The sequence below is a fragment of the Panthera pardus genome, unplaced genomic scaffold (assembly GCF_024362965.1).
Source record: "Panthera pardus isolate Hobbes unplaced genomic scaffold, ASM2436296v1 HiC_scaffold_24, whole genome shotgun sequence".
In the NCBI taxonomy this organism is placed as follows: domain Eukaryota; kingdom Metazoa; phylum Chordata; class Mammalia; order Carnivora; family Felidae; genus Panthera; species Panthera pardus.
In genome coordinates, this window is record NW_026526810.1 from 77,884,830 (window position 1) to 77,910,812 (window position 25,983).

General features: G+C 36.3%; 1 protein-coding gene across 11 annotated transcripts; it reads right to left on the minus strand.

Moving 5' to 3' along the window:
• Nucleotides 1–3,800: 3,800 nt before the first annotated feature.
• MBIP (MAP3K12 binding inhibitory protein 1) lies at nucleotides 3,801–25,929 on the minus strand. 11 transcript variants are annotated; one of them, XM_053889357.1, is made up of 10 exons: nucleotides 25,748–25,929; nucleotides 21,847–21,966; nucleotides 19,803–20,027; nucleotides 19,617–19,713; nucleotides 16,782–16,847; nucleotides 16,401–16,553; nucleotides 12,699–12,796; nucleotides 6,053–6,091; nucleotides 5,878–5,961; nucleotides 4,390–4,502 (listed from the first exon to the last, which is right to left on the minus strand). In XM_053889357.1, the coding sequence occupies exons 1-9, from the start codon at nucleotides 25,874–25,876 to the stop codon at nucleotides 5,914–5,916; spliced, it is 975 nt and encodes a 324-aa protein (XP_053745332.1). In that variant the 5' UTR covers nucleotides 25,877–25,929; the 3' UTR covers nucleotides 4,390–4,502; nucleotides 5,878–5,913. The 11 variants fall into 11 exon arrangements, 10 of the variants coding, with proteins under 10 accessions (XP_019281674.2, XP_019281673.2, XP_019281675.2 ...); XR_002074339.2 differs by lacking the exon at nucleotides 5,878–5,961 and adding an exon at nucleotides 8,993–9,137 and having other exon boundaries at nucleotides 4,431–4,505; nucleotides 25,748–25,928; XM_019426129.2 differs by lacking the exon at nucleotides 5,878–5,961 and having other exon boundaries at nucleotides 3,801–4,502; nucleotides 25,748–25,928.
• Between the last annotated feature and the right edge of the window lie 54 nt (nucleotides 25,930–25,983).

Here is a 25,983-nt window from a genome sequence, read left to right on the forward strand (position 1 = left end):
TAACTGTAATCATCATTGAAAGCCTTAAAAAAAAAAACTCTAAAGATGGTGTCTCTCTAGACCCTTATATCTTCTTAAAAGATAATGCAATACTTTGGGCAATGTTATGTGAAAACAGAAGGATCCTCACTTATTTTATTGTTACATATACTATTACATTCTTCTAGGTGTTTCCATCATCATTCCATTTCCTTACTATTTTAGTCTTTTAAAGCACAGTTGCAAATAGTTGATTAGTAATAATTAAATAGTTGCTGGGATGATGAAATAAAATATTTCAAAAGATGTAGGAAAAATTAAATCAGAGATCCCATAATGTATCTTAGAGTTATAGAAGGGTCCAGTGGACCTCTATGGGAATTGAAAAATATGAGTTTTATTCTATTTTGAAAAAGTAAATTTTCTTTTTATCCCTTGGAGAATATTAAGAGACTAAAAGTCATGAAATATCAATCTTTATAAAGTTAGCACTGCTCAAAAAGGAAACCCAAAGCTAAAATTTTGTTTAATGGACTCATGTGATATCTCTAGGGTTAAAAGATCATAAAACATTTTCAGATAAACTCATGGGGGAGAAAAGTATTTCTTAGAGAACTAAAAACTTTGTAAAGGCCAACTGTTCCATCAATCTAGATCACAGGGGCAGAGTTTTGGCCCATGCTTTCTTTGGTGGAAGTGCCACTTATTCCCCCAAAGGGCTAGGTCATGTGGCTTTTTTTGTTCTTGAATATCCTCTCAGGCCACAGATAATTGGTCCAGGGGTAGACAGTTTTGAATACAAATTATTCCTTTTTCATATTTTGAATTGTAATAAACACGGGACACTGGAGCCAGAGATAGGTGAGAGCTAGCAGCACACAGACCCCAAAGTCTTACACAAAACTAAATTGCAAAGAAGGAGAAAAGAAGACATTTTCAGAGAAGTCAAGCTATGAGCAGAATGAGGCGTATATTCAGAATCCAGATGACATGGCTCAGTGTGACAGAGTGACAAAACCTGGCTGAACTTCCTGCAATTTGAATTACATTATTTTTTTTAATGTTTATTTATTTTTGAGAGAGACAGAGACAGAATGCGAGTGGGTTAGGGGCAGAGAGAGAGGGAGACACAGAATCCAAAGCAGGCTCCAGGCCCTGAGCTGTCAGCACAGAGCCTGACGTGGGGCTCGAACTCATAAACTGTGAGATCATGACCTGAGCCCGAAGTCGGACGCTCAACCGACTGAGCCACCCAGGTGCCCTGAATTACATTCTTTTATTTTCTTTTTTGAAAATTTTATTTATTTGGGGGGGGGGGGTAGGGGGCAGAGAGAGAATCCCAGGAAGGCTCCATGTGGAGCCCTATAAAGGAGCTCAAACTCATGAACTATGAGATCATGACCTGAGCAGAAATCAAGAGTCAGGTGCTTAACCAACTGAGCCATCAGGCACCCCTGAATTATATTCTTTATAACAACCTTTATGTAAGTTAGAGTTGGGTTTCTGTTTCTTGAAAGCAACAAATCCCTAAAACAGAAATTAGTGCCAGCAATGGGTTGCAAGTCACAGACTCTGAGTGAAAATGAAGAACTAGCTGTGGAGTCAAGGCAGAGGGATAAAGGCAGGAGTGACAGAAAGGATTCCTTATTCCATGGAAAACTGGGTAGTATGGAGGTAAGAGTTGGCAAAATAGCTAAACAATTGTCTAAAATTTCTTGGGACCCAAACCACATGTCACTAAAGGACAAGCTTAGATTTAAAAGTTGTCACATGTCAAAATGTAGGATTAATTCCCTATGGACATGATTAAAATGCAGTGGCAAAAAGTTTTCTATACCCGGTTGGCTAAAAGCAGATAGGGAAAAGCAGAAATTACTTATCTGTTTCATAAAGGTAAGACTTTTCTAATGAGATTGTTGAAGATGAGGTCCAGATACCATTCATGAATTTGGAAAAGCTCAGGGCTCAGGAGCCTAGCAATTGAAAGGCTATCCAGTAGTAGCTGGAAACCCAGCCCTTTTCCTCAGGATAAACATATTGATTACTATCACCCCTGCTAGCTCCCAACCCTTAGTAAATCACTTCCTTAGACTGGAGGGGAGGGATTTTTAGGGGTAGACTGAGGTGGAAGTGCTTCCTGTTTTGCAAAACCTTTTCCACTTTTCCTCCTTTATTCTCTTGAGGACCGGGCCATTAAGAACAATGGGTCTAAGAGGAGCCAAACTAACAAAAGTCCTGAGGAAATGGTCATTAGGTAGCCTGGTAATTAAAGAAGCAAACTTACCCACACAGAAATTCCTAGCATTGACTTTCAGTCAAGGATGTACTCAAGAAAGACGGTGATTGAAAACTCTCTAAAATTCTGGGGTAGTTATCATCAGAACCTTAGTCTTGAATAAGCACCTATGCCAACTCAAATCAACATGGTGTTTAGTCCTGGTCTTTTTTGGAGGCTTGAACTCAAGTAGAAAGGATGCTGGCACCGGACAACACTTACTGAAGTGGAGAGAGGAGGCCTGAAGGGGACAATGGTAAAAGGAAATCCTTCTAGTGGACAGATCCTAGGACTGTTAGGCATGATTTGGGAACTTATTCTACTGTCAAGAGGGTCAAGAAACAGACTCAAGACATTTATTTCGGGGCAGACTAGTGACCAGTATGTGATCCTGTTTTCTAGGTTTCTTCTCTACCTCTAAGTTAACCTCATTTTTACTTTTATTGACTTTTTTCCTGTTGTTACTGGCATGATGGTAGTAAATGTGCCAGTAAACCCAGAGGAGGTCATTCTGGCAGGATGATTACAATGACCAGACTGTAATGGAGACTGAGCATTACATATACTGGATTACGCTGGGCAAGACGATCTTGAAGGATGAGTTGCTCCACAGAGAAGAAATATAGTGGTTAAAATGTTAGTAGAATCGACATAGTCCACAGCTACTTCTTGGGAATGATTTCAAAGCCCCTATTTTTTACCTGGTGCCCCCATTCTCAAAGCTTCCACAAATGGTTGTGCAAGGTTGTGTGCATACTGTGTATTTCTGTGAGGTCCTGCCCCATCATCCTGGCCACAACTGATAGAGACCCCTGATCACACTGAGTGAGATCTAAGAGGAGTTGTGAGGTTCTGCAGAGTTGGGTTCGAGTTTGCACCATGTCAACTCAAAGGCATGAATGCCAAGGCTATGGAGACAGGGCTAACATGTCACCCTGTATGGAGTAATGAAGTTACTATCAAGTAGTAATGAAGAGGCCTTCAGAGAAATCAGTTCACAGAGAATAAGGCAGTCACATAGATGATTAGGGGTAAGAGAAAAAGAACGAAGAAGAGAGACAGAGGGAAAGAGAGGAAGAGGGAGAGCAGAAAAGAAGGAAGGTAGGGCACAGAGAACTAGACATAGAAACAGTCAGAGGCAGCTAGAGACAGAGAGAGATGAACTGTTGGTGACCTCCTAGGTACCACAATGTCCAGCTATACTTCTTATAATTAAATTCCAGATTTTTTGATTCAACAAGTTCCTATTTACAAGCTATTTTAGGTAGATTTGATTCTTGCAACCAAAACAATTCTTGACCTAAACATCTGCTCCTTGACTGTAGCTGCATCTTTTCAATGATTAATTTGCAACTATAGAAATACATATGCTGCCTAACATAACTGGGACACTGTAAAAAAGTGAGGCTGTCAAGAGAGAGGGACTATTTGTAACGTCTAAACACTTTCAAAGACAGACTTGGTTTTATACTGGAATAATAGCTAACATTTACTGAGCACTGCCCTTGGGCCAGTTTCAAAAGCTGTATATGCATGATCTCACCTATTCATGACAACCGTAGGTTTTATTATTATCAATGCCATTTTACCGATAAAGAAATTAAGATACAAAGAGAGATTAATTTGCTAAAGGTCACACAGTAAGGGGATAAAGGTAGAGTCTACTGTTTATTTACATTAAAGTTGGCATTTGGAAAAAAAAGTATGCATTCATTTAAAATTCATTTCAGTTGGTAAATTCTTCTTGCCTATTACGTACAAAGTACTGATTTAAACAAAAAAACTGGTTGACACTGATGTTACAAATATAAAGTCCTTTTAAATATCACTATTCAAAATAAATCGTCCTTTCTGTGGCATGTACACACACACAAAAAGATGTGCTTTGAAATTAAGTTTTTCGGTTTCCAAAATACCTCCTTTAGAACAGAAGGGGACACTTTCCGACAATGCTGTTTTCCACACCTTATAACCATTTCAAACTTCACTGGAATATCTGCAGATGACCTGCTGCAGGCCAGACTCTCATGAAAAGAACCTTGATTTCAGAGAAGGTAAGTTACATTGATAAACACATATCCACTTAATTAACTGCACTGTAAGTATATAAAAAAAGTAAAATGACAAGAATGAGAGGAGTTTTTCATGGAAGGTGGTGGGTAGCCATGGAGTCTGCTTCTCTTGATTTTCTGAGCAGGGCTTGTCTGAGGGCACTAATTTTTTCATCAAGTTCAGCCAGTGAATAATTCTGCTGTAAACAAGAATAGAAATTGCTGAATAAGACTCTGAAGTATCTTAATGCAGATAAAGGGCTAAATGAACTAGAAATACTGACAATACAGTAAATGTCTTTTTTTTCCTTCATAAGAGTAATTTTTAAATGTTTTTATTATTATTATTATTTTGAGAGAGAGAGAATGAGAGCGTAGACACATGAGTGAGGGCAGAGACAGGAGGAGCAAGCTCTGTGCTATCAGAGCAAAGCCTGACAAGGGCCTCGAATTCTTGAACCATGAGATCATGACCTCACTCAAAACCAAGAGTCAGATGCTTAACCGACTGCACGACCCAGGTGCCCCCATAAGAATAATTCTTAAATTGAACTATTTATGTTGGCTATATCAGATAGGCAGAAAATAACAAGGCTTAAAATATTTCATACTTTTTTTCTCTTTCCTAATGAGGAAGCTCTCCTGGATACTTCGAAAGGATTGTAAAAACTTTTCTTTAACTGACTACTCTCACTTTGAAAGGATTGTAAAAACTTTTCTTTAACTGACTACTCTCACTTTGAAAGGATTGTAAAAACTTTTCCTTTAATTGACTATTCTCACAGTAAAAAAATTAAACTTTAGGATTAGCTTAACTGCTAGAAATTCTCTTTTGATGGATCAACTGCAAGCAACTACCTCTCCTGGAAAACACGGATGCTCTCAGAAATTTATTCAAAATTTTACAAAAAAAAAATAAGTAGAAAACTATTCTTCAAAAATAAACCAAAAACTTTTTTTTAAGTTTTCTCCAACTTTATTTTTTTTAATTTTTTTTTTTTAACGTTTATTTATTTTTGAGACAGAGAGAGACAGAGCATGAACGGGGGAGGGTCAGAGAGAGGGAGACACAGAATCGGAAGCAGGCTCCAGGCTCTGAGCCATCAGCCCAGAGCCCGATGCGGGGCTCAAACTCACGGTCCGCGAGATCGTGACCTGAGCTGAAGTCGGACGCTTCAACCAACTGAGCCACCCAGGCGCCCCAAGTTTTCTCCAACTTTAAATTTACATTACTACCATTAACAGCTATGAGAACCTCACTAATTAAGATTCAACTAATTAATATAGTAGGACTGTGGACAGTGGTAGGCTGAAGTCAACCTCTGCCAAACATCCTTTTTTGATTTAGATGCTGCTAATTAGTAGGGTCAGCAAAAGGGGGAGGGGCGGGTGGGGTGCCTGGCTGTCTCAGTCTGTAGAGCATAGGGCTCTTAATCTTGGGGTTCCTGAGATGGGGGGGATTTAAATTACCTAGCATTTATTATTTTTCTGCATTTGGTAATTGATACATTCTGCCACAATTAACAGCTAGATACTTTCACATTTATATGACTCATATGAATCATTCCTTACCCTTGAAATAAAATTATTTAATTCAAGTTCATTAATTTATGCTGCCCTTTTTTTTTTTTTCAATCTTGAATCCCAGGGTATGATCTAAAAACAACCAGTGTAGAAACTTTACTGATGAGAGGCATAAAATTTATCCAACTATTTCAGAAGCCACAATGAGAATTCAGTAACTTACTTGAGGTGGTTGTACTTTTCTTCTTTTTCCGGAAAAGCTCTAGATAAAAAGAAAGTAAGTAATCAATGCTTAGAAAATATAAACAATTTTCCTTTATAGAATACTGAACACAACACAGAGAACCCTGGCAGAAACAAAGCCCACAGAACTCATCAAGCACTATCTGCCACTGATATCTGTGTCCTTGTATCTTGGAAGATAGTCTCTAAAAGATGATCTTAAAAGTATATAGTAATAGGGTGCCTGGGTGGCTCAGTCGGTTAAGCATCTGACTCTTGATTTCTGCTCAGGTCATGATCTCAATGCTCAGGAGATCAAGCCCCGAGTTGGGCTCTGTGCTGACAGCAAGGAGCCTGCCTGGGATTCTCTCTCTCCCTCTCTCTTTCTGCTCCTCCTCTGCTAGCACTCTCTCTGTTCTCAAAATAAGTAAATAAACTTAAAAAAAAAAAAAGTATATAGTAGTGACATCAAAGCAACATGCTCCTCCCTGGCTACACACACATTCCCATTAATTCCCAGCTTCTAATGAGGGGGAATAATTATGGAAGGAGATGCTGTGGGGACTTTCTCTACTTAGTTTCCTTTCTTATAGCCTTTCAGGATACTGAACAAGTGAAGCAATAGAGGAAAACAGAATTTGGAGTACCAGGTGAAAACACACACATGTACACACATCCTTGGTTGACTCTGATGATCACTGTGGTTGTCTGTACAAGCAGCTACCCACTGCTCCTCTATAGGACTCAGGGGAATGCTGATCGTATCCCACTGGTCTTGTCAGCGACTAGAATGGACATGGGCCCAGTTCTGGCCAATGAGTAAGAAGAGGTTTGCTGGAGACTCGGGAGAGAGCTTCTGGAAAAAGCTTTCTCACTTCTAAGAGAAAGCCTTCAAAAGAGGCAGTTCCTCTGGACACTGCTGTGTCTGAATAGGACACCTGAAAGTAGCTGTCTTGCAATCTGCCACTGGGGGAAAAGCCAATACCAAGCAGAGCTGAGGGGGAAAGAGCCCAATTCTTTGACAACCATGATTTAGCCCAAGAACCAATTAACCCTGAAGAGTGTACTACCATTGAACTTCCTACTTTGTAAGATAATTTCCATGCTGTTCAAGCCAATTTAAGTTTAAATCTCTATTACTTAAGCTGACAACATTCTCACTGACATGCTGCTGAGCCTTTTAAACCTTGACCAAATGAATTTCTAGATTTTCTTAGTTTCACAGAACCATAAGCTTCTGAATGGCAAATTAGTATATCGGTATATTTGACAAAGAAATTGTCAATGTAGGTGGCAAAAATTTCTCATGAATATTTCTGACCACTAAGATTTAGAATAAAAGGTAAAAACTTTCATTTTCCTTTGTGTCAAAAGCTGTTTCAAAGAATACTGAGGTATGCTTCTTTATCAGTAGTTACAGTAAGTGGGAAATCATGAAGTGTTGTAATTGTTTTTTTTTTTAATGTTTATTTATTTTTTAGTGAGATACAGAGTATGAGCAGGAGAGGGGCATAGAGAGAAGGAGACACAGAATCTGAAGCTGTCAGCACAGAGCCAGACTTGGGGCTCAAACCCATGAACTGTGAGATCAAGACCTGAGCTAAAGTCGGACACTTAACCAACTAAGCTATCCAAGTGCCCCAAAGTACTATAATTATTAAATATGGGGGGAAAGGTGTTTATATAAACAGGTTCCTTCCTTTGCCAAACTAAGCTGGATACCTGTGATGGGCCCATAGGCAGGTAAGGGCTTAAGGTTTAATTTTGGTCAGATGACTCCTCAGTCTTCTACCTTCCCAAGGGGTGCCTTTTTACACACCTGATTAAAATATACTTCCCCTTGTTTTCCTAACAGTTTAGTCTATTAAAATATTGACAGTTTCCATGTCATTGAGCAATCAGATTATTATTATATCACAAAACCAAAGTGAGAAGTATCAGAATGAGGAGAATAAGGACATCAGATTCAGTAACTTAAAAACAGTAAAATGTGGTTTTGGGGGGCTTAGTTTAGGTGTAGGGTCTTAAGTATTTCTTCCATTGTGGTCCCATCCCACTACCGTGATTCAGATTTCTTCTTGGTGTGGACAATGATCTATTTCCTAAACTATCTTTCTGGACTCTAATCTCTAACTCAAACTTCATAATGCCACCAGACAGGAACAAGTTTCTCTTTCTCAAAAACTTAATTGTGCACCAGTGACACCAGAATTGCAAACTGGTTAGTGTGACCTTCAAGGCCCTCCAAAATGTGTTTGCAGTTTTATATTCTAGCCAGATCCAGTTACTACCTCACGCTTCAGGCCCATGACACACTTTCACACGTACATGGCCTGTGCACATGAAGTTGACTCCCTTCTTCCTATACTTACCTTCAGAACCAGGAGTTGCCATTACAGACATGGTTAAGGATCCACCTAGTCAGTGCTTTGGAACAAAGGTAACACACCTTCAAAAGTCCAGTAATGAACTAGCAGCCAAACCCTATCCATTCACACATTTATTCAATGCCTACTATGGTCTATGTGTTCAAAGATGAACAAGACACAGTTCCTGCCCTTCAGAGGTTCAAAATATAGTGTAAAAAACAGATGTGTAAACATGTAAGTGGTAAGTGCTATAAAATGAACAATGCTATAAAAATATATTTGTGAAGCATGTTATATTTACGGTTTCAAGGGTCAAAATTTAAAATCAGTAATAATTCTTTGGAAATACTAATAAGGATTTTATCTTTTAAATGTCTATTAAGGGACGCCCTTAAAAATTTTAAAACATTATCCCATTCAAATCTTATGTTGAATGTGAAGAATGAAGACCTTTAGAACTATTACTTTAAAAGGTACAACAAAACACTAATCTCTGTTGTAATTCCTGCTTTATATACATTGTTTTGGAGTTTTATGTGTTTCATAACTGAAAAGAACTTTACGTAACTTACTTTTGTTCCTGAATCAAATGCAATTTATATCTTTTTTCCGTTAGCTTTTCCCTTTTCATATGCTGTGCTTCAATGTTACCCATGATAACCAATCTCTGTTCAACTATGAGTCTTCCCTGTGTTTAGAATTCATCTACATGTAAGTCTGGAATAAACACAGATAAATATTCTCAGAGTTCAGAATTCAGTTTCTATAAAAATTCAATCCATAAGAAATATAATGGGCTCAATTTTCCCTTACTAAGTTTATTTTATGTTTATTTATTTTTGAGAGAGAATGCACATGAGCAGAAGAGGGGCAGAAAGAGACAGGGAGACATTCCAAAGCAGGCTCCTCGCTGTCAGTGCAGAGACCTACATGGGGCTCAGACTCACGAACTATGAGAACATGACCCAAGCAGAAGTCAGTCACTCAACTGACTAAGCCACAGGCACCCCTCCCTTACTAACTTTAGAAGCTAGAAGACTGTACAGTGTATGTACTCTTTTCTATACACTTTTGAAAGATATGTAGAAATACGTGATTTCCATACGTGTACTCCCAGCATGAGGATGGTGAGAGTGATGAGTATATGTCCTCTACAGGGTATGTGTTTTAACTCTGCCCATGTCCACAGATGTTCCTAGAGCCGGACCTACCTTAAGCGAAGAGTGTGGCTCCCAGAGATGGCACATTCATTCTGTTTAGGAGGGGTGAGTGCCTGTGCCATTGGGCCTGTGCCATGTTTATTTATAGGCCTTAAGGATAGAGTTAATCTGAATGTTTAAACCTTTTCAGTGTTTTGTCCTTCCTTGTAGCTCACTATTAATTTGGACTTGTCATTTGTAATACTAATCCAGAAGTGTTCCTTCTAATCAAATATATATTGTTTAACATATCTGGAAATATATTTTTAGAGTACTAGTTTTATCACAAGTATGGCAACCTAACACATACAGGCCAATCCTGTTTGCATCTATAATGCTTCCTGCTCCTAAAGTTGTCACCAAGTTTCAGACTTCAGGCCTCTGACAATCCCAGTGTTCTTTTCACCCATTCTGTGTTTTAATTATCACCTCTACAGACTTTCCCAATTATTTGAAGTATAAGTCCTACTCTTGAAAAGTTTACCTGATGTTTCTATCTGCATATCCTGATATGACTTTAAATTCACATTTCCTCCCAAAATAACTCCCCCTCCAGATTTTCTTATTTCTGTCAATGATAGTATAATTTTTCCAACCAGAAAATTGACTCACCCTTGCTCTATGCCTCTTGCATTAATCTTTTCTATTCTCACTCTCTTGTCCTTAGTTCAGAATCTCACTTCATATCTAAGCTAGTATAATAATGTCTCCTTATTCTTGGTCTCTCCCTTTTCATTTATCTCGCAGAGTATTAGATAAATCTTGTGAGTAACTTGCACAAGTCTCTTCCCTGCTCAAATGCTTTCAATAGCATTTAAACTTTAAATGCTTTAAACTTCTGGGTATGGTATTTAAGGTCTTCTACAATCTGACTAGTCTACCTCTTTAACCAAAATAGTCTAAACATTCTATCTTGTGTATAAGACATCCCCAAAACAAGATTATGATTTGAAGGGCTTGTTCTTTTGTTAATCAAGTTCAGTAACAGGTGGATGTTAAGCTTTATAAATCAAAAACAAAGAGAATAATGATGGAGCAAGGTCTCTCTGGAGGCATCCAATACTACGATATTCTCTGTTAAGATCAGTTCTGTTGTTAACAAGAGCTATATTAACAAAGTATGAAATTGAACTAGAAAAATAATCTGCCTAGGAATTACTTAATGAAGGCAACTTGAATGGAGAAAAAAAACTTATGGCAGACTGTTTTAGGAAAAAGCATAAAATCTTTATCAAGTTTTCTAGGAAGATACATTCAAAGAACAACCCTAAAAGTGGAAAAACCTTTGCAATTATGTAATATAACCAAGAAATTTTCTAAATTAGACAACTGAAGGCTAAAGGAATTATATGACTTATCCACATTTTACATATGACACAGTGTATTCATAGCTGGTTTCTGAAACTAAGTAAATGCAGAGTTACTGAGGTTTTTACTACGTGCTAGACAGTGTGCTAAGTGCTTGACTGGTATTACCTCATTTAATCCTTGCTTCAGCCTTTAGAACTTCAATAAACCTTATTTTACATTTGAAGGAAATAAATCACTAAAACTCTTTCTCTAAATTCTTGATCTTTAAGCTTCATTGCTCACTTTTGTTATATAAACCTGCCTTCTTCATCTGGAAATACTTCTTTACCTTACTCGAATACCTAATTCACCACTTTGGAAAAATTGCTGGTTTACCTAAAATAATTTTAAATATATTTTCACCAGTGACTTATAAATGATTCATGCTAATATGAGTTACTTTACATAGTTTTTCTGACCCAGGAGTTTTAGTAAAATTTTCACTAAAAATTTAGTAAATTAAAACATTTTGTTCACTTTTAGATGACATTTTGTTCACTTTTAGGTGAAAAGTTCTAATATGACACTGCTTTAAAAAAGAAAAAAAGAAAAAAAAAAAAACAAAATAAAACCTCAGAAAAGGCAGGTGTATGTATAATCACCCCAGAAGACTGAGTAAAATAACACAGTGAACGCAGGGTCACTTGTCTGAAACCTGCTGATGTGACAAAAAGAGACTTATTAGTACAACACCGTTTCTTAAAGTCCTTGGAAAAAAGGGTAAAAATGAATGAATGAATAAATAAGTGCCAGAGTTGAGGAATTAGACAAGCATTGACTAGTCTTTCAAACAGTTTGGTGGTTAAGCTAAAGAAAAAGGGTGGCAGATTGAGGTGTTTGTTTGTTTAGTATGGAGGAGAAATGTAAACATGTATGAGCTGAGGGAAGGAGTCTGGACAGTGAGGGATTAAACAGACAGAAAGGATAACTGACAGAGCAGGGTCCCAGAGGAAGCCTTTGTTCCATAAGATAGCATTTTTGTAAGTGACAGGATTGACAACTACCTAGGCTGATATACTATGCCATGAAAATGGCTGAAATTTGAGAATTTGGGTAATGTTTAATAAAACTACCCCTTTAAAAAAAATTATGAGTCTAAATACAAAATTCAGAATCATAATTTTTTAAAAAGTAGGTAATTCCCTACATATGACTATGTTTATCTTTGAATTATTATTATTTTTTTTACGTTTATTTATTTTTTGAGAGACATAGAGAGACAGAGCACAAGTTGGGGAGGGGCAGAGAGAGAAGGAGATACAGAATCCGAAGCAGGCTCCGGGCTCCGAGCTGTCAGCACAGAGCCCGATGTGGGGCTCAAAGTCACAAACTGTTGAGATCATGACCTGAGCCGAAGTTGGACACTTAACTGACTGAGACACCCAGGCACCTCTATCTTTGAATTACTAAAACAGTGTTTCACATGGGGCACCTGGGTGGCCCAGCTGGTTAAGTGTCAGACTTCGGCTCAGGTCATGATCACGGTTCATGAGTTCGAGCTCTGCGTCGGGCTCTGTGCTGACAATGTGGAGCCTGCTTTGGATTTGGTGTCACCCCTGCTCTCTGCCCCTCCCCTCTCACGCGCTCGCACGTGCTCTCTTTCTCAACATTAAAAAAAACAACAACCCACCAGTGTTTCACATATAGCAGATAAATGAGTGAATTGTTTGTTATATGATGAAGCATCATAAAATAAAATATTTATTTTTTTAAAGACACTTATACTTACTACAGAATGAAAATATTCAGGAGAGATGCCTTCCAATTCAAGGATTTTATCCTCAAGTTTTTTAATTCTCTGATAAATGTCTCTTGGCACTGGACCACCTAAATACATTTAAAAAAATTCTGAGATTCTATTGAATAATTCTTCTTACAATATTTATTCTTAAAATACTATGCAGAGAAACTTGTGCAGAGGAATGGGAAATATTTAAGCCTCAGAAGATAACGAACAAGAGTAAAATAAAATGAAATCCTTAGCTCATATTTTTGTGTTATACACTGTGGGATATATTATATTACACCTCTCCCCAAGCCCCATTTATGCTTCCTATATTTCTAGAAGATTTGTTATATGTTAAATTTATTACATGCTACTGAATAGTTCCTGTATCGGACAATTTGTACTTCTGATAGATTTTGATAGTTACTTGTGAGGAGAAAAATGCATGGGGACAACAGACCAATTTGGTGATTGCAATGTCTTTATCACTTTCAATTTATATTTCTCCCTACATGCCACATTTTCCCCTTTAACCTAAAAGAATGTTTAGGAGCTTCATCATAATTCCTAACAAACTTTCTGTGGAGGGGGAAGATAAGTTAAAGTTATTCAAATTTTAATGTTATGATTATATCCCAAATCCTTTTATTTCTCAGTACATCAATATGACCATTTTGTCTAGACCCCCACCATCTCTGTCTGGATTACCACAACCTCCAAACTGGACTTCTTGTTTCTGCCTTGCTCCCAGTCTGTTCTCATCACAGCAATGATCTTTTTAAAATGTAAGTCAGATAGTGTCATTTCTCTGCTCAAAACCTTCCAATACCTTTGCATCTCACTCAGACTAAAAACCAGAGCCTCTACAGTAGTATATAAGGTCCTAAACAATTTGGACATTCTCCCCACACCTTTATCATTCTAGCCATTTGGTTCCTTTTTTTCTGTTATTTGAGTAGGCCAAATACTCTCACAGCTTTAGCACCTGTGGTTCCCTACACAAAGCTTTCTTTCACCAACTTTAGGTCTGGGCTGAAAAGTTACCTTATCAGGAAGGACTTCTCTGACCACCCTTTAAAAAATACCAACGCTAAACCTCCCCACAGACACACTCCCTATTCTTTCCCTTATTTTATTCCAAACCATTACTACCACCTCCATATATTACTACTACAGTCCATATATTTTGTTTTATTGCCTGTTTCTCCACTTTTATGTGAGCTCCAGGAGGGCAAAATGTTGTTGTGTTTATTGGTGTGGCTGTGCAGCTTGTGCACTGCACAAACCTAGGAATCATCAGTTCACAAACAGGTGCTCAGTATTTACAGACTGAACGAATATATAATTAGATAATCATTATGCAATTAAAGCATACAGGCAAATTTTCTATCAAAGGTATCAACTTTTGTTGATGTTAAGTATGAAAACTCTAGAAATGGGTTTCTTTTTTCAGAATTTTTTTATCTTAGGATCTTGGTTGTTCTTGCTCTTGAGTACAGCAAAATGAGTAACTTATTCAACTTTGCTCTTGCTGCCCCCTTTACCTAGAATGTCCTCTGCCTCACCTCTGTATCTTTCAAGAGTCAGTTCAAACTTCACTGAATCAGTGAAGCACTGCCTGAATCTCTTCATATGGAGGCTCCTTGTGCCCCACCATGTCCTTCCTTCATAGCCCCCATAACATTCCACTTCAGCATTATTCTTTCTCCCAGACTGTGAAGTTCTTGAAGCTAAGGACCGTAGCTATATCATTTCAGTCCCCCTTGTGTCTAAAATAGTACTTGGCACATAGTAGACATTCAACAGATACTTTTCATAATTAACTACTGGATACTATTAGACTTAATAAGCCAATCAATCCTTTTATCTAGTTGTTTTTTTAAATGAATTTACTTCTGGGGGAGGGGTTAACATTTAATGCTAATCTCTTATTACCCTCAAAGATTTACTCCTTCTCATCTTCTATCTTCTACTTCTATCCGGCAAATACTCCAGCTAGACTGGACTCAGAAATTCCCTAACCATATTTTTGTGCCTCAGTACTTTTTGCACACGGTGTTCCCTCTTTTTGGAATAATTTGCTCCTGCCTGCTGACAAATTCCTACTAATCCTTCAAGGATGCAAATAACACTTCACCAGGGATACCATCTCTTGATTTCTCCTGAGAGTTCTGAACACTAACTTTGTGCCCACTGTACTTTGCATACATCTGAAAAGGGAAATGAGCAATCGTTCATTTAAAAACCTCTTGAATACCCGTTTTTTGCCAGACACTGCGCTAAGCACAAAGTAATGAACATGGCAGACAGTTTGCTCTCACAGACCTTACTATCTAGCAAGGGACATAGATATTAAACAAACACAACTGTGCTAACTGCTGTAAAGGAGGGCAGGGAGTACCACGTGCTACTGAGACTACACGAAAGGGCAATCCATAACAGTCTGGGATCAGGAGGGGAAAGCATGGGCATAAGAAAAAGCCTTGGTAAAGGCCCTAAGGACAGCAAAATGAGTAGGAGCTGGGAAGCCCAGAGGGGGCTGGAACTGTAGGAGTACATCGTGCTATTTAAAATTATAATCCCCTCCCATCCTAAGCTCCTTTCTCTTCTCTTGGTCAACCTGCTTTTCTCTGTAGCTCTTCTTGTGTAGCATATATTACTAGAATTTTTGTTTACATGTATTCTCAGTGCCTAGAACAGTACCTGGCTTACAGTAGGAACTTAATACCTATTTGTGGAATGAATATATAAGTACTAAGTTTGGTATGCATGTAAGGGCAACAGGAAACCATTAAAGAATTTTTAACTGGGGAGCAGCAAGATCAGATTTGAGCTTCAGAAAAAGCAGTTTGGCCATTGGTACAGATTTGGTCTTGAGGAAGAAGAGAAAGAAGACTAGTGGCAAAGCAACCAGCAAATATCCTTCCATCAGTCTGAGGCAGAGAACAGTGACTTCAACTAGAGAAGCAGCTGTGGAAGTAGACAGAAGTGGGTAGGTTTGAGAGATATTTAGAAGACAGAATCAACAGTTATCTGGTGACTAAATGAGAAGGGAGACCAGCTTTACAGCCAGTTGAGACTGAGGTTTGATTTCGAGTTGTCATTACTACCTTGGGCCTGTTGCTTGAGCTCTCTGAACTCAGTTTCTTCATCTGACAATAACAGCACCAACACCTCACAAAGGTACTGTTAAATATTAGATGACTTGACATGTATAATACTTTGAGTGACTGGCACTTAGTATTATTCAATAAATGTTAGTTCATTTCCCCTATGGTATTTACTTAGTTATATGCTTCTCCTCACTGAAAGATCTTTGGGGAATAGGATCACATTTATCAATACTTGGTACCTAGCACAGTGGGTGATAGTCATGGTTAAGTTATGACACTGGTGGCAGGAAAAAGACTACATTAATTTTCAGCCATGACTTTAATAAACTGAGAGTGTCAGGATCTATTTGGAATCTGTTCCCTTTCTACTAACAGTCTCAAATTGGTGAGAAGTGCAAGAGGAGGAAGAACCTGAACACATGAACTGTAGATTCCTTGAGAGTAGAGACTATGCTTTGTTCATTTTCATACCAACCAGAAGCATGTTTTGTACGTGGCAAGTGCTCAATGAAAATTCTGTGACTCAATAAATTGTGTAGTTTAACTACTTGCAAAGGTACCTTGTTAGGGCACTGCCCAGCACTCTGCTTACCCGTCTGCAATCGCAAGTGAGCCTCAATATTTTGTAGTCGTTCTTCTACAGCCTGATTACCACAATCTCGGAGCATGCTGTTAGGTTTATGACCTGACCCTTGAATTCCTTCAGGTCTAGTCTGTGGTCCATATGTATTCACAACTCTAGAAACTAAATTAAGAAACTTTGAAATGTAAATTTAATACGCTCCAAAGTCAGAAATTCTATCTCCCTAACAGTACTTTATAAAGACCATCTAACCAACCCAAGTATGAAGGCAAGACTTTTTTTGTGTTTTAAAATAAACAAAATTTAGATAGGAAGGTGATTTCTATTCCATTTTGTTTATAATTGAGAATAAACTTCTGTCAGTGATGAAGATATGTAGTGGATACTTACCTTTTACATGACTTTTAAATCCCGGGTAAGGAGTAAAAATGGCATCAGTTCTTGCACAACTGTTTTCTAAGGAGAATTTAGATGAGTATAAGTTTAAATATATTCCTTGCTAAGTGAAATAAGCCATACAGAGAAAGACAGATACCATATGTTTTCACCCTTATGTGGATCCTGAGAAACTTAACAGAAACCCATGGGGGAGGGGAAGGAAAAAAAAAAAAAAAAGAGGTTAGAGTGGGAGAGAGCCAAAGCATAACGGACTCTTAAAAACTGAGAACAAACTGAGGGTTGATGGGGGGTGGGAGGGAGGAGAGGGTGGGTGATGAGTATTGAGGAGGGCACCTTTTGGGATGAGCACTGGGTGTTGTATGGAAACCAAGTTGACAATAAATTTCATATATTGAAAAAAAAAAGTTTAAATATATTCTTAACTTCAACTATATGAGATTTTGAGAAACTTCCAATAATTCATATTAACATGCTACTAATAAAAGAATTATCATTTCAAATAACAGTAATTAAATTACCATCTTATTCAGGATAAAATTTAGTGACCTTTACCCTCTAAAATTTATAAGCTTTAATCGTACCTAATTTTTACATTCACAGAAAGAAAAGTCCTCAGCATTCAGTGGCATAATTTAATGTAATTTTTTAACAAATACCAATATCTACCCAAACCATCTGGACCTTTGGAGAAAATACTTTATATATTATAGAAAGCATTTTAATTTTAAGCCAAAGAGACTTTATTCCCTTTATTTCATCACAGAAATAAATAGAACTCATTATTTTTACCGAAATGCCTTTTAAAAAAATACAGCATTTTGATATTACTTATTGGTCAAATTAGCAATCATCTAATAAAAAGGATTAATTATACATTTAACACATTTTAATTTCAGAATCCCAAAAGCTATCTATCTCTTTCCAGACTGTTCCTGTCTAAAGGTACAATTTTAGGAAAAATAAATTGTAAAAATTTGTTCCAATTTTTTTCTAAGCTGAAAGGCATAGCTTTTTTTTTTTTCCTCAAATTAGGTATCAAAAAATTAATTACAAACCCAGGGGAAAACTGGAATAATGTTAACCTAACATGAATAAATTTGAAACATAAGTGTGTCAAATATTATGAAATTACACTTAAAATGACATTAAGCCATGCACTGCAGTAAATTTCCTGAAAATTTCCCCTTATTTTATAATAAAAAATAGATGGTAAAAGAGATACTGAGGGAAACTTCTTTTTTTCCCTATGGAAACTGATTTTCAAAAAAAATATGTTTTGTTTCAGTCAGATTGACAGGTATCAAAGGAATACACGAACACATTATAATACATTCATATTTTTTCAGAGTTTCCTTAACAGTTCCGCTGACAAATTAAATTATGTGAATATTCTAAATTTATCTTTTATATAGATAGTAAACAGAATCATTTTCTTTTTCTTTCGTTTTTTTTTTTTTTTTTTGAGATACCTCAATATACGTTCAAAGGGCCATCACTTCTCCATTCTTTTTCTAACATTACATGGGGCTAAGGGTTAAAAAAAGAAGCTATCATCCATTCCAGAGTTATATTCCATGTATATAGATTAACTGACCCATCAGTGAGAAATTCAGCATGGTGTGAAGATAGTGAATGTATGAGTGCTAGCCACTCTCCACAGCAATTCTTGCTAGCACTGTTTTGAGCCAGCAAGGGATTGAATGGGCCAAGGAATCCTGCTGAGCATTTCAATTCTTGTCAATTTCTATCCCCTGGTGGTTTATAATAATAGAGTTAGCAGGGAGAACAGAGGAATAACATTAGTGACACATGTGCTTGTTCCCTCAACAAACCCTTTCTCATGGGTTGCTTGCCGTTGGATGGATTGCAATACCTGAGATTTTGCCACTATTGCACCTGTTCTGAAAAGCTAACAGGAAAATTTACTAAGCCTAGAGATATGAATGTATAATGTTAATAGCAGAAAAGGCTGAATTCAGGACCCACTTGAGCCTGTATTATTTCATTATTAAGAGAATCAGTATACCAATGTAAGTGTCAATTCTAGGTTCATCTCACAATTCTGTATTCATAATAATTAGCTAAGAGATGGTAGAGGCAACAAGAAAAATGTTCATTCCAATTAGGAACTCTTCTCCATAATTTTTTCTAAGAACTACTTGTTCTGATTATTACTATGATGCCTGAGTAAGATCTATGCCAGTGCTTTGCAATATTTTGTATACTGCAGCATACCTGCAGATTTGTAAATATACTATAGCACCAAGTGGAAAGGAAAAGGAGAATCTGATAAAAAGAACAGCAAATGCATGCACTGTGAGAGAAAGGAAGAAAGCATAAGACACCACAGTCTTCATGACAATTTTTTTTATCGTGACAGAAAACATTTCAAACAGCTCATGAGTAGTGAGAAAACTGCTCCCTCTTGAGGAGTATTAACTTTACTAAGTTCACTTTATGTATTAACATCATAATTTCAAAAGTACATTTACAGGCTTGAAATTTATATAGCTTAGTTCCTTCTTGGGAGACTAAGCAACACTGCCACCCACACTTCATCTTCATTTCTAAAGGAAATTTAAAAGAATCTTCACCTGTGGTAGCCCTTGTGTGTAGCATTTGATCTTTGCATAACTAAAATGAAACCTGTTTTTGCAATGTAGTGTATTATTAAACAGAAAGAAATTCTGCTGCCTTAGCTTCTAAATAAACCTGTGAAATAAACTGGTTTAATGTTATTCATTTTTGAAAACAAATGAAAAATCAGAGCAACTGTAAAAACTGTGCTTAAAATCCTATGAAAATTAACTTCTTCGAGGTAGTTACCTTGATTACAATCAATAACATTGCAAAATTCCCTCACGTTGTTTTCATTGATTTCAGCTTGCTTTCTTTCAATAAATGCAGATATTCGTCTGTCAATCTACAAACAATAAGTACGCATGTTTTAACAATTCAAGCATAAGATTTTAAAAAATAATACCCCCCCCCAAAAAAAACAAAACTTCTTACTTCTGCTTTTCCAGCCTTTATTTGAACTACTTCTGGATCAACATGGATCTGTGTCTTTTTCACATCTCCTAAATCACAATCTTTGTGCTTTTCTTCCTCTTGTAGGTCACTAATGGGAAATTTGGCATTTACTTCATTCTTATTCCCCATTTCTGTTTTTTCTGTCCCTCCAACAACAGTTGTATTCTCCTCTTTAATCAGAGGCTGAAGTTTTGCTAAAAAAGGCTGAGAAAAACACAGTTCCATCTGCAGAGGTTCAAACTAATCAAAATTAATTACACATTTAATATATTTATATAAATTTCTGCTAAGTAAATGCAATATTTAATATCAAACAAAATATAAAAAGTTGGCATATCAGGATACATAGATCTGATCACATGTGTTTGCTGTTCTCTGCTATTGTGACCATTATCATTTGCTATAAATCTGTTTGAAAGAAAGAAAGAAAGAAAGAAAGAAAGAAAGAAAGAAAGAAAGAAAGAAAGAAAGAAAGAAAACCTGAGGAAATTTAAAATTTTCTTTGAGGGAATCATTCTGTCACTCATCTTTTATTTTGTGCCAAATCAAAGCCTCAGCCTCTGGCACCAATGCCACTTAATTAACATGTCATTCAAATGCCTCCTCAGAACACTAAGGCTTAGTATTTTTCCTCCTTAACATGAGAGCCAGTGCTCTCACTCAGCAAAGCCCTGCATTATCACTGTATCACTGGAGATTCTCCACTTGAAACTGCAGTTGGCCAAAGTGAATGAGACAGCATAGATATGAAATATATAGGTGTTATGCTGAGTGAACACTCAGGCTTTTCCTGACATGGCAAGATACCTTCTTGGGTCACGAAATTAAATTTTTAAAAAGAAAATAAAAACTCCCAAGTTCCATAGCTGAAAAGAGATATATCCCTATCATTCAGTATACTGGAGGGAATTAAAAAAAACAAAACAAAACAAAAAAACCCTATTGTATAATGTAAATTATACCACTAATTCCACCCTCCCCCCCCCCCCCCCACCCCAACAATCAGGCCTCAGTTGAGTTCTACAACTCATTATTTCTGTCCTTTAATCTTAGGGTTAACTATTTCAATATGAAACAGAGTTAAAATTTCCCATAAAGTCACTGAACAGAGGGTTGAAAATCAATGTTTACTCCATTAATCAAAACACACCAGTACTGGTCAATGTTCCAGTTATTTTTTCATAACTATAATTTTGCTTCTGTTGTTTACTATATACCAACTATTCTTCTGAAACCTTATAACATCCTAATAGCAATAAAATGACCAATCCAAACAGTTCTTCCACTTACCTTTTGACACTTCATATTATATACTTTGATTAGAGATAAACTGCAAACTTAACATCAGTTATAACTGCAGAGACGGAAACTAGCAAATAACTAGTTCAGTTATTAAACTGAAATATTATAAAATATAGCAATACTATTATAAATAATTCAATGTTGACTTCTAATATAAGGGATGAATTATTTCAAACTGTTAAGAAAAAGAAAAGATAAAATAGTGACTGGCTACTTACTAAGATGAGACATTAATGTCACAGAAATTACTTTCTTTTTAAAAAGTATGCTGAAACTGTTTAATTGCAATAGACACTCCAGGATGTGTCATGCTGGGATAATGCCACTTCTTGAACCACTGAAAGCACTCCATGAGCCTCCAAACTCACCCAAGGCATGGAATCATTATCATAGCATGACACACACCTGCCGTGTCTTATTGCTTAATTATAACCCACCATAGATGCTACTGTATTGAATTTTCGGCACAAGTCTAGAATTGAATAGAATTGCATTCATTCAGTCTTCATAGCCACATTGGCCTATTGGACTATATTCCTGAGACTGTCCAGATCACTATGGAAATGAACAGATTTAGATCTAATCTGGCTGAAGTAACCTTTTATTGATAACACTATTAATACAGTGTTAAGACGGACCTGACAAATACTCTAGTTTATAATTTAACTGCAATTAATTTCTATTCTCAATACTGAATTAACATTTTTAACAAGAAATTTACCTGTAAATATAAAACATGTTGTTCAAGTGCACTAAAGAGCAAAGTGGGCTGGAATGCCGAGAGGCTCTGGAGCTTGTTCCAATCGATTGTAATTTTCACCACATCATCTCTGAGGTTAAGCTTCAAAGGGGCAAACCAGCGACATCACAAAAATTACACGATTAAGCTGAATATATGGGATGTCACAAAAATAATATTTCTTTAGAGTAACATGCCTATTTAGCTCAAAGTTATCAGGTTTTTAATGATACATTAAAATGCTCTACCTAGTTACCATTTTAAAAGGCCAAGAAAGGTGCAATTTTTATAGAAAAAAATCACAATGACATCTCATTCTAATTTTATTCTTGGGTCTGTGTAATGGGACCATCTCACAGGTGAAACTGTCCAGGAAAGATGGAAAGATAAGGCTTTTTTTGATACTTCATTATCTAAAACCTTTGGATGAGAGGCAAGAAAGCCTTGCCCTTTTCAGTACTTCTAGCTCAGAGCATTAAACAGAAGGGGAAGGTACATTTATGCAAGTTCTGATATAAACATTTCTTTTTGTTAAATATGTACATAAAAACATAACTGACATACATCATTACTCTGATGTTTTCTGAATCACATTTTTATCATTTTCAACTTTAACCAATTTTTAAAATAATTTGGAACTCAAGATTATTCATACATATTATAAAATCTAGGGATAAACTGCAGCATGTTTATTTACTTCAAATAAAAAAACAATTACTTAGCTGTGGAATCTGAAGTGAAAAACAAAAACTTTTCCACAACACTGGCCAAATCTTTGGTTAAATAGTATTTTCTAGTATTGTGTGAGGGCTTATCATATAAAACTTCTTATAAGTTGGCTATGTGTGACCTGTTAGAATAAAATTATATACAGAAAACTACCAAGAACCCGAATATAAAATTAGTATCAAAATTAGTGAAAATTTTAGAAGGAAAGCTTCCATATTTAGGCTCTTAAGTAAATAAAAGTGAACCATAATAAACTTTTCTAGGGACATGTGTTTATAGCATACTATAAAGATATGCTGCATCATAGAATTATTTTTTCAGAAATCATTTATTAAAAGTTAGTCCTATTTTGTACAAAATAAAGGCAAGTGTTACATTAGTTCAAATACAGATGTTATGAGTTGTGATTATAATAAAACAAAAAGACGAATCACTGAATAAAGAACCAGAGACCCAAAGTTACCAAAAAGGCACTATACTCAATGAATACTATATGACAAAAATTTACCACCCCCACCCTTTGCATGAGACAAGAAACATTTAAGGTCCATATTAGATACGTATAAAGAAATAGAAGTTTTGTATAGACTGCACTGGCAAAGGTTAGTTTATGTTAACTAAGGTTTTACATTAAGATTACTGCATTAATCTTAGTTTATATTATTTAATGCCTGTAAAAATTTCATTAGACAACAACTTACGTATGGAAGTAAACTATTACTATACTTCTACAGTCCTGTAAGAGATCTATAGTTGATAATAAATTTATGTGTTATTCATAAGAGAGTTATCCCTAAACACTAGTCATAATAGAGTTTAGGGATAACACAGATAAATCCTCAACCAAAGCAAAACATCAAATTTTCTAGAGAAAATAACTTACAGAAAATAAATCTTAATGTTGGGATCATATTCTCCTTTCAATTCAGCATGATTATGTAAGCCTTCCAAGCACAATTAAAAATATTTGGTCTTTCAAGAAAACCACATGATACAAATTAACTTTAAAATTATCCCAATAAAAATAAATAAATAAATAAAATTATCCCAATATATCCAACTATTTACTCAACAATTTCCCTATTAGTAATATGAGTTCTATGCATTTTTATCCTACAGAACTTGTTATTGTAAACCATTCACTCAAAAATGTATTAGTTCGATATTAATATGGCCTATACAAATATGCATTTTCAGTAAAAACTTAAATTAATATGATACTCCAAGCTAACAATAAATAATGCTTCAGCTTGGTAAAATGGACCATGGAGAGGCAAGCAAGAAGGTTAAAATCAGTAAATCTGAAATCTGGGATAGAAAATACTTTTTAACATTCAATTTCGTTTCTTACTGAGGAGAGCCAACAATATAATGATACTATGCAGAATGAAATTAGGCATATTGACATTTTTTTTGAAACTTATAATTAAAAATACAGCCTGCAAACTTGTTGCAAAAGTAAATAGTGATTTCCTCCGGGAGCAATTTGATAAGTATTGTGGCTTTCATGCTTATCTTTAAAGAATACATCTCAAAATATAAAGAGTAATATCAAAATGGTTGGCATTGTAAAAAATGGTTAGCATTTAATTGATGAGACAAGGATTTAATTTTTGACACTTGTATAGATGGTCCCTTCACTGTGTCATGTAAACTCGCCAAATATTTACTCTTAACATTTTTGACAAGTGACATAAGTAAACTTTAATCACATCTCTATTTGTACCTTCAGAATATCTGAATGTTTAAAATTTTTAAATGAGTTGTAAAAATTCAGTATGCAAAACATTTCAAAAGAAATGTTTAAATTATTTCTTAATGTTACTTTAAAAAATATCTCATCACTAAAAAAAAACCTTATGTAAATTATAGATGAGCAAAAACTTTTTTCATCCTGACATTTAAATATAAATAAACCTTACAATTCCAATGTCATAAAACATTCTTAAAATGTTAAACCAGTACAGGTCTTCGGTGATAAGACTAAAATATTTATGTCCCCCAGTCTTTAAAATTTTTTTAGTAAGTCCGTGGCAAACAATTGAGTTCAAAAGTTATAACTTTTATCAGATTCTATTAATAACTTCCATTACACCAAACTAATGTTCAACTTGGAGTAGTACTTTTTGCAAGTCGCGACATATTAGAATTTCTTTTAAATACTGAAATAACTTAAAAAAATGTATTCTCTATCTACCCACGGCTTTTAAAAATAATGTTTTACCAATCAGACAAATGATCTATTTTTATAAAGGAAGATAACATTATCTTCGACACAAAAGTCTGCTACCCGCGCTAGTACCAACCCCATAACAAACATTTAGAACTAGAAAATATTCCATCTAAAATATGAGAGATTTCCTTTTTAAAAGCAAACAAACGTATTTTCAAGTTGTTTCTCATTTAAAATATGCTTTGCATTTTACTTCATGAAACGTTAATAGTCACTTAATTGTAATAGAGTGTAGGGAGTACTTTTATTTAAGCCCAATTTATTATGATATATCTGCAGAGGTTATTAGCCAGTTAAATTAGTTAATAATTAAATGACGATTAAACAACAGTTCCCGATGCAAACTGTTGTCAACCGTGGCTAACTCATCCAACTTTATGCAAGAAGTATTTAGATTAATTCCTTTTATTTTCCTCCTTGTATGAAAGGGTAAGAGATGCACACAACGACCAGAAGGAAAAAAAGAAAGAAAACCAAGTGACTCATTACAGCAAATCACTCAAAAAAGGCTGAGAGCTCTTTTCCAAAACTCTCAGGCCGCGCTAGCCTATCAATTTCTCTAATGAATGGACTGAAGGAAACAGAGTCCTACGCGCCAGGCGCCTTCCCAACCTACACAGCTTTGTACACATTCATTCTCTCCAAACATGTTCTCGGAGCCGGGTTTTCCACTTACACTCTCCTCTCTCACTCTTGGGGAGAAGAGCTGCAAGGAAATCTAGTCTGCAACCCATCCTGAACTAAGTCCGTACGGCCATCCTCGCTCCGACCGACGGCTGCTGGGCTCGGGCTCCTCCTCCGGCCTCAGTTACTCAGGCCGGATCCCGGCCGGCGTCCTCGGCCCCCCGCCTCCGCTAGAGGAAAAAAGGGGGGAGGGGCCGGATAGTTCCCATACCCCTACTCCCACAGACCACCACTCACTTGTCCCACCAGGCTATGCAGAGAGCGAAAGATTTCGCAGAGCACCTCTTGGGAGAGATTAGGGCTGCAGCTCCGTTCCAAATTCCTGTCACCACTGCTGGAGCGACTAAGCTCAGCGACAGCAGCCATGACACCTTCACAGGCTACCCCCGCCACCACCGAGTTGTGCTCACAAACCCACCCCCTCCCGCTTTCGTCTCTGGGAGATGACGTAAAAACACAGCGTCTCATTTAGA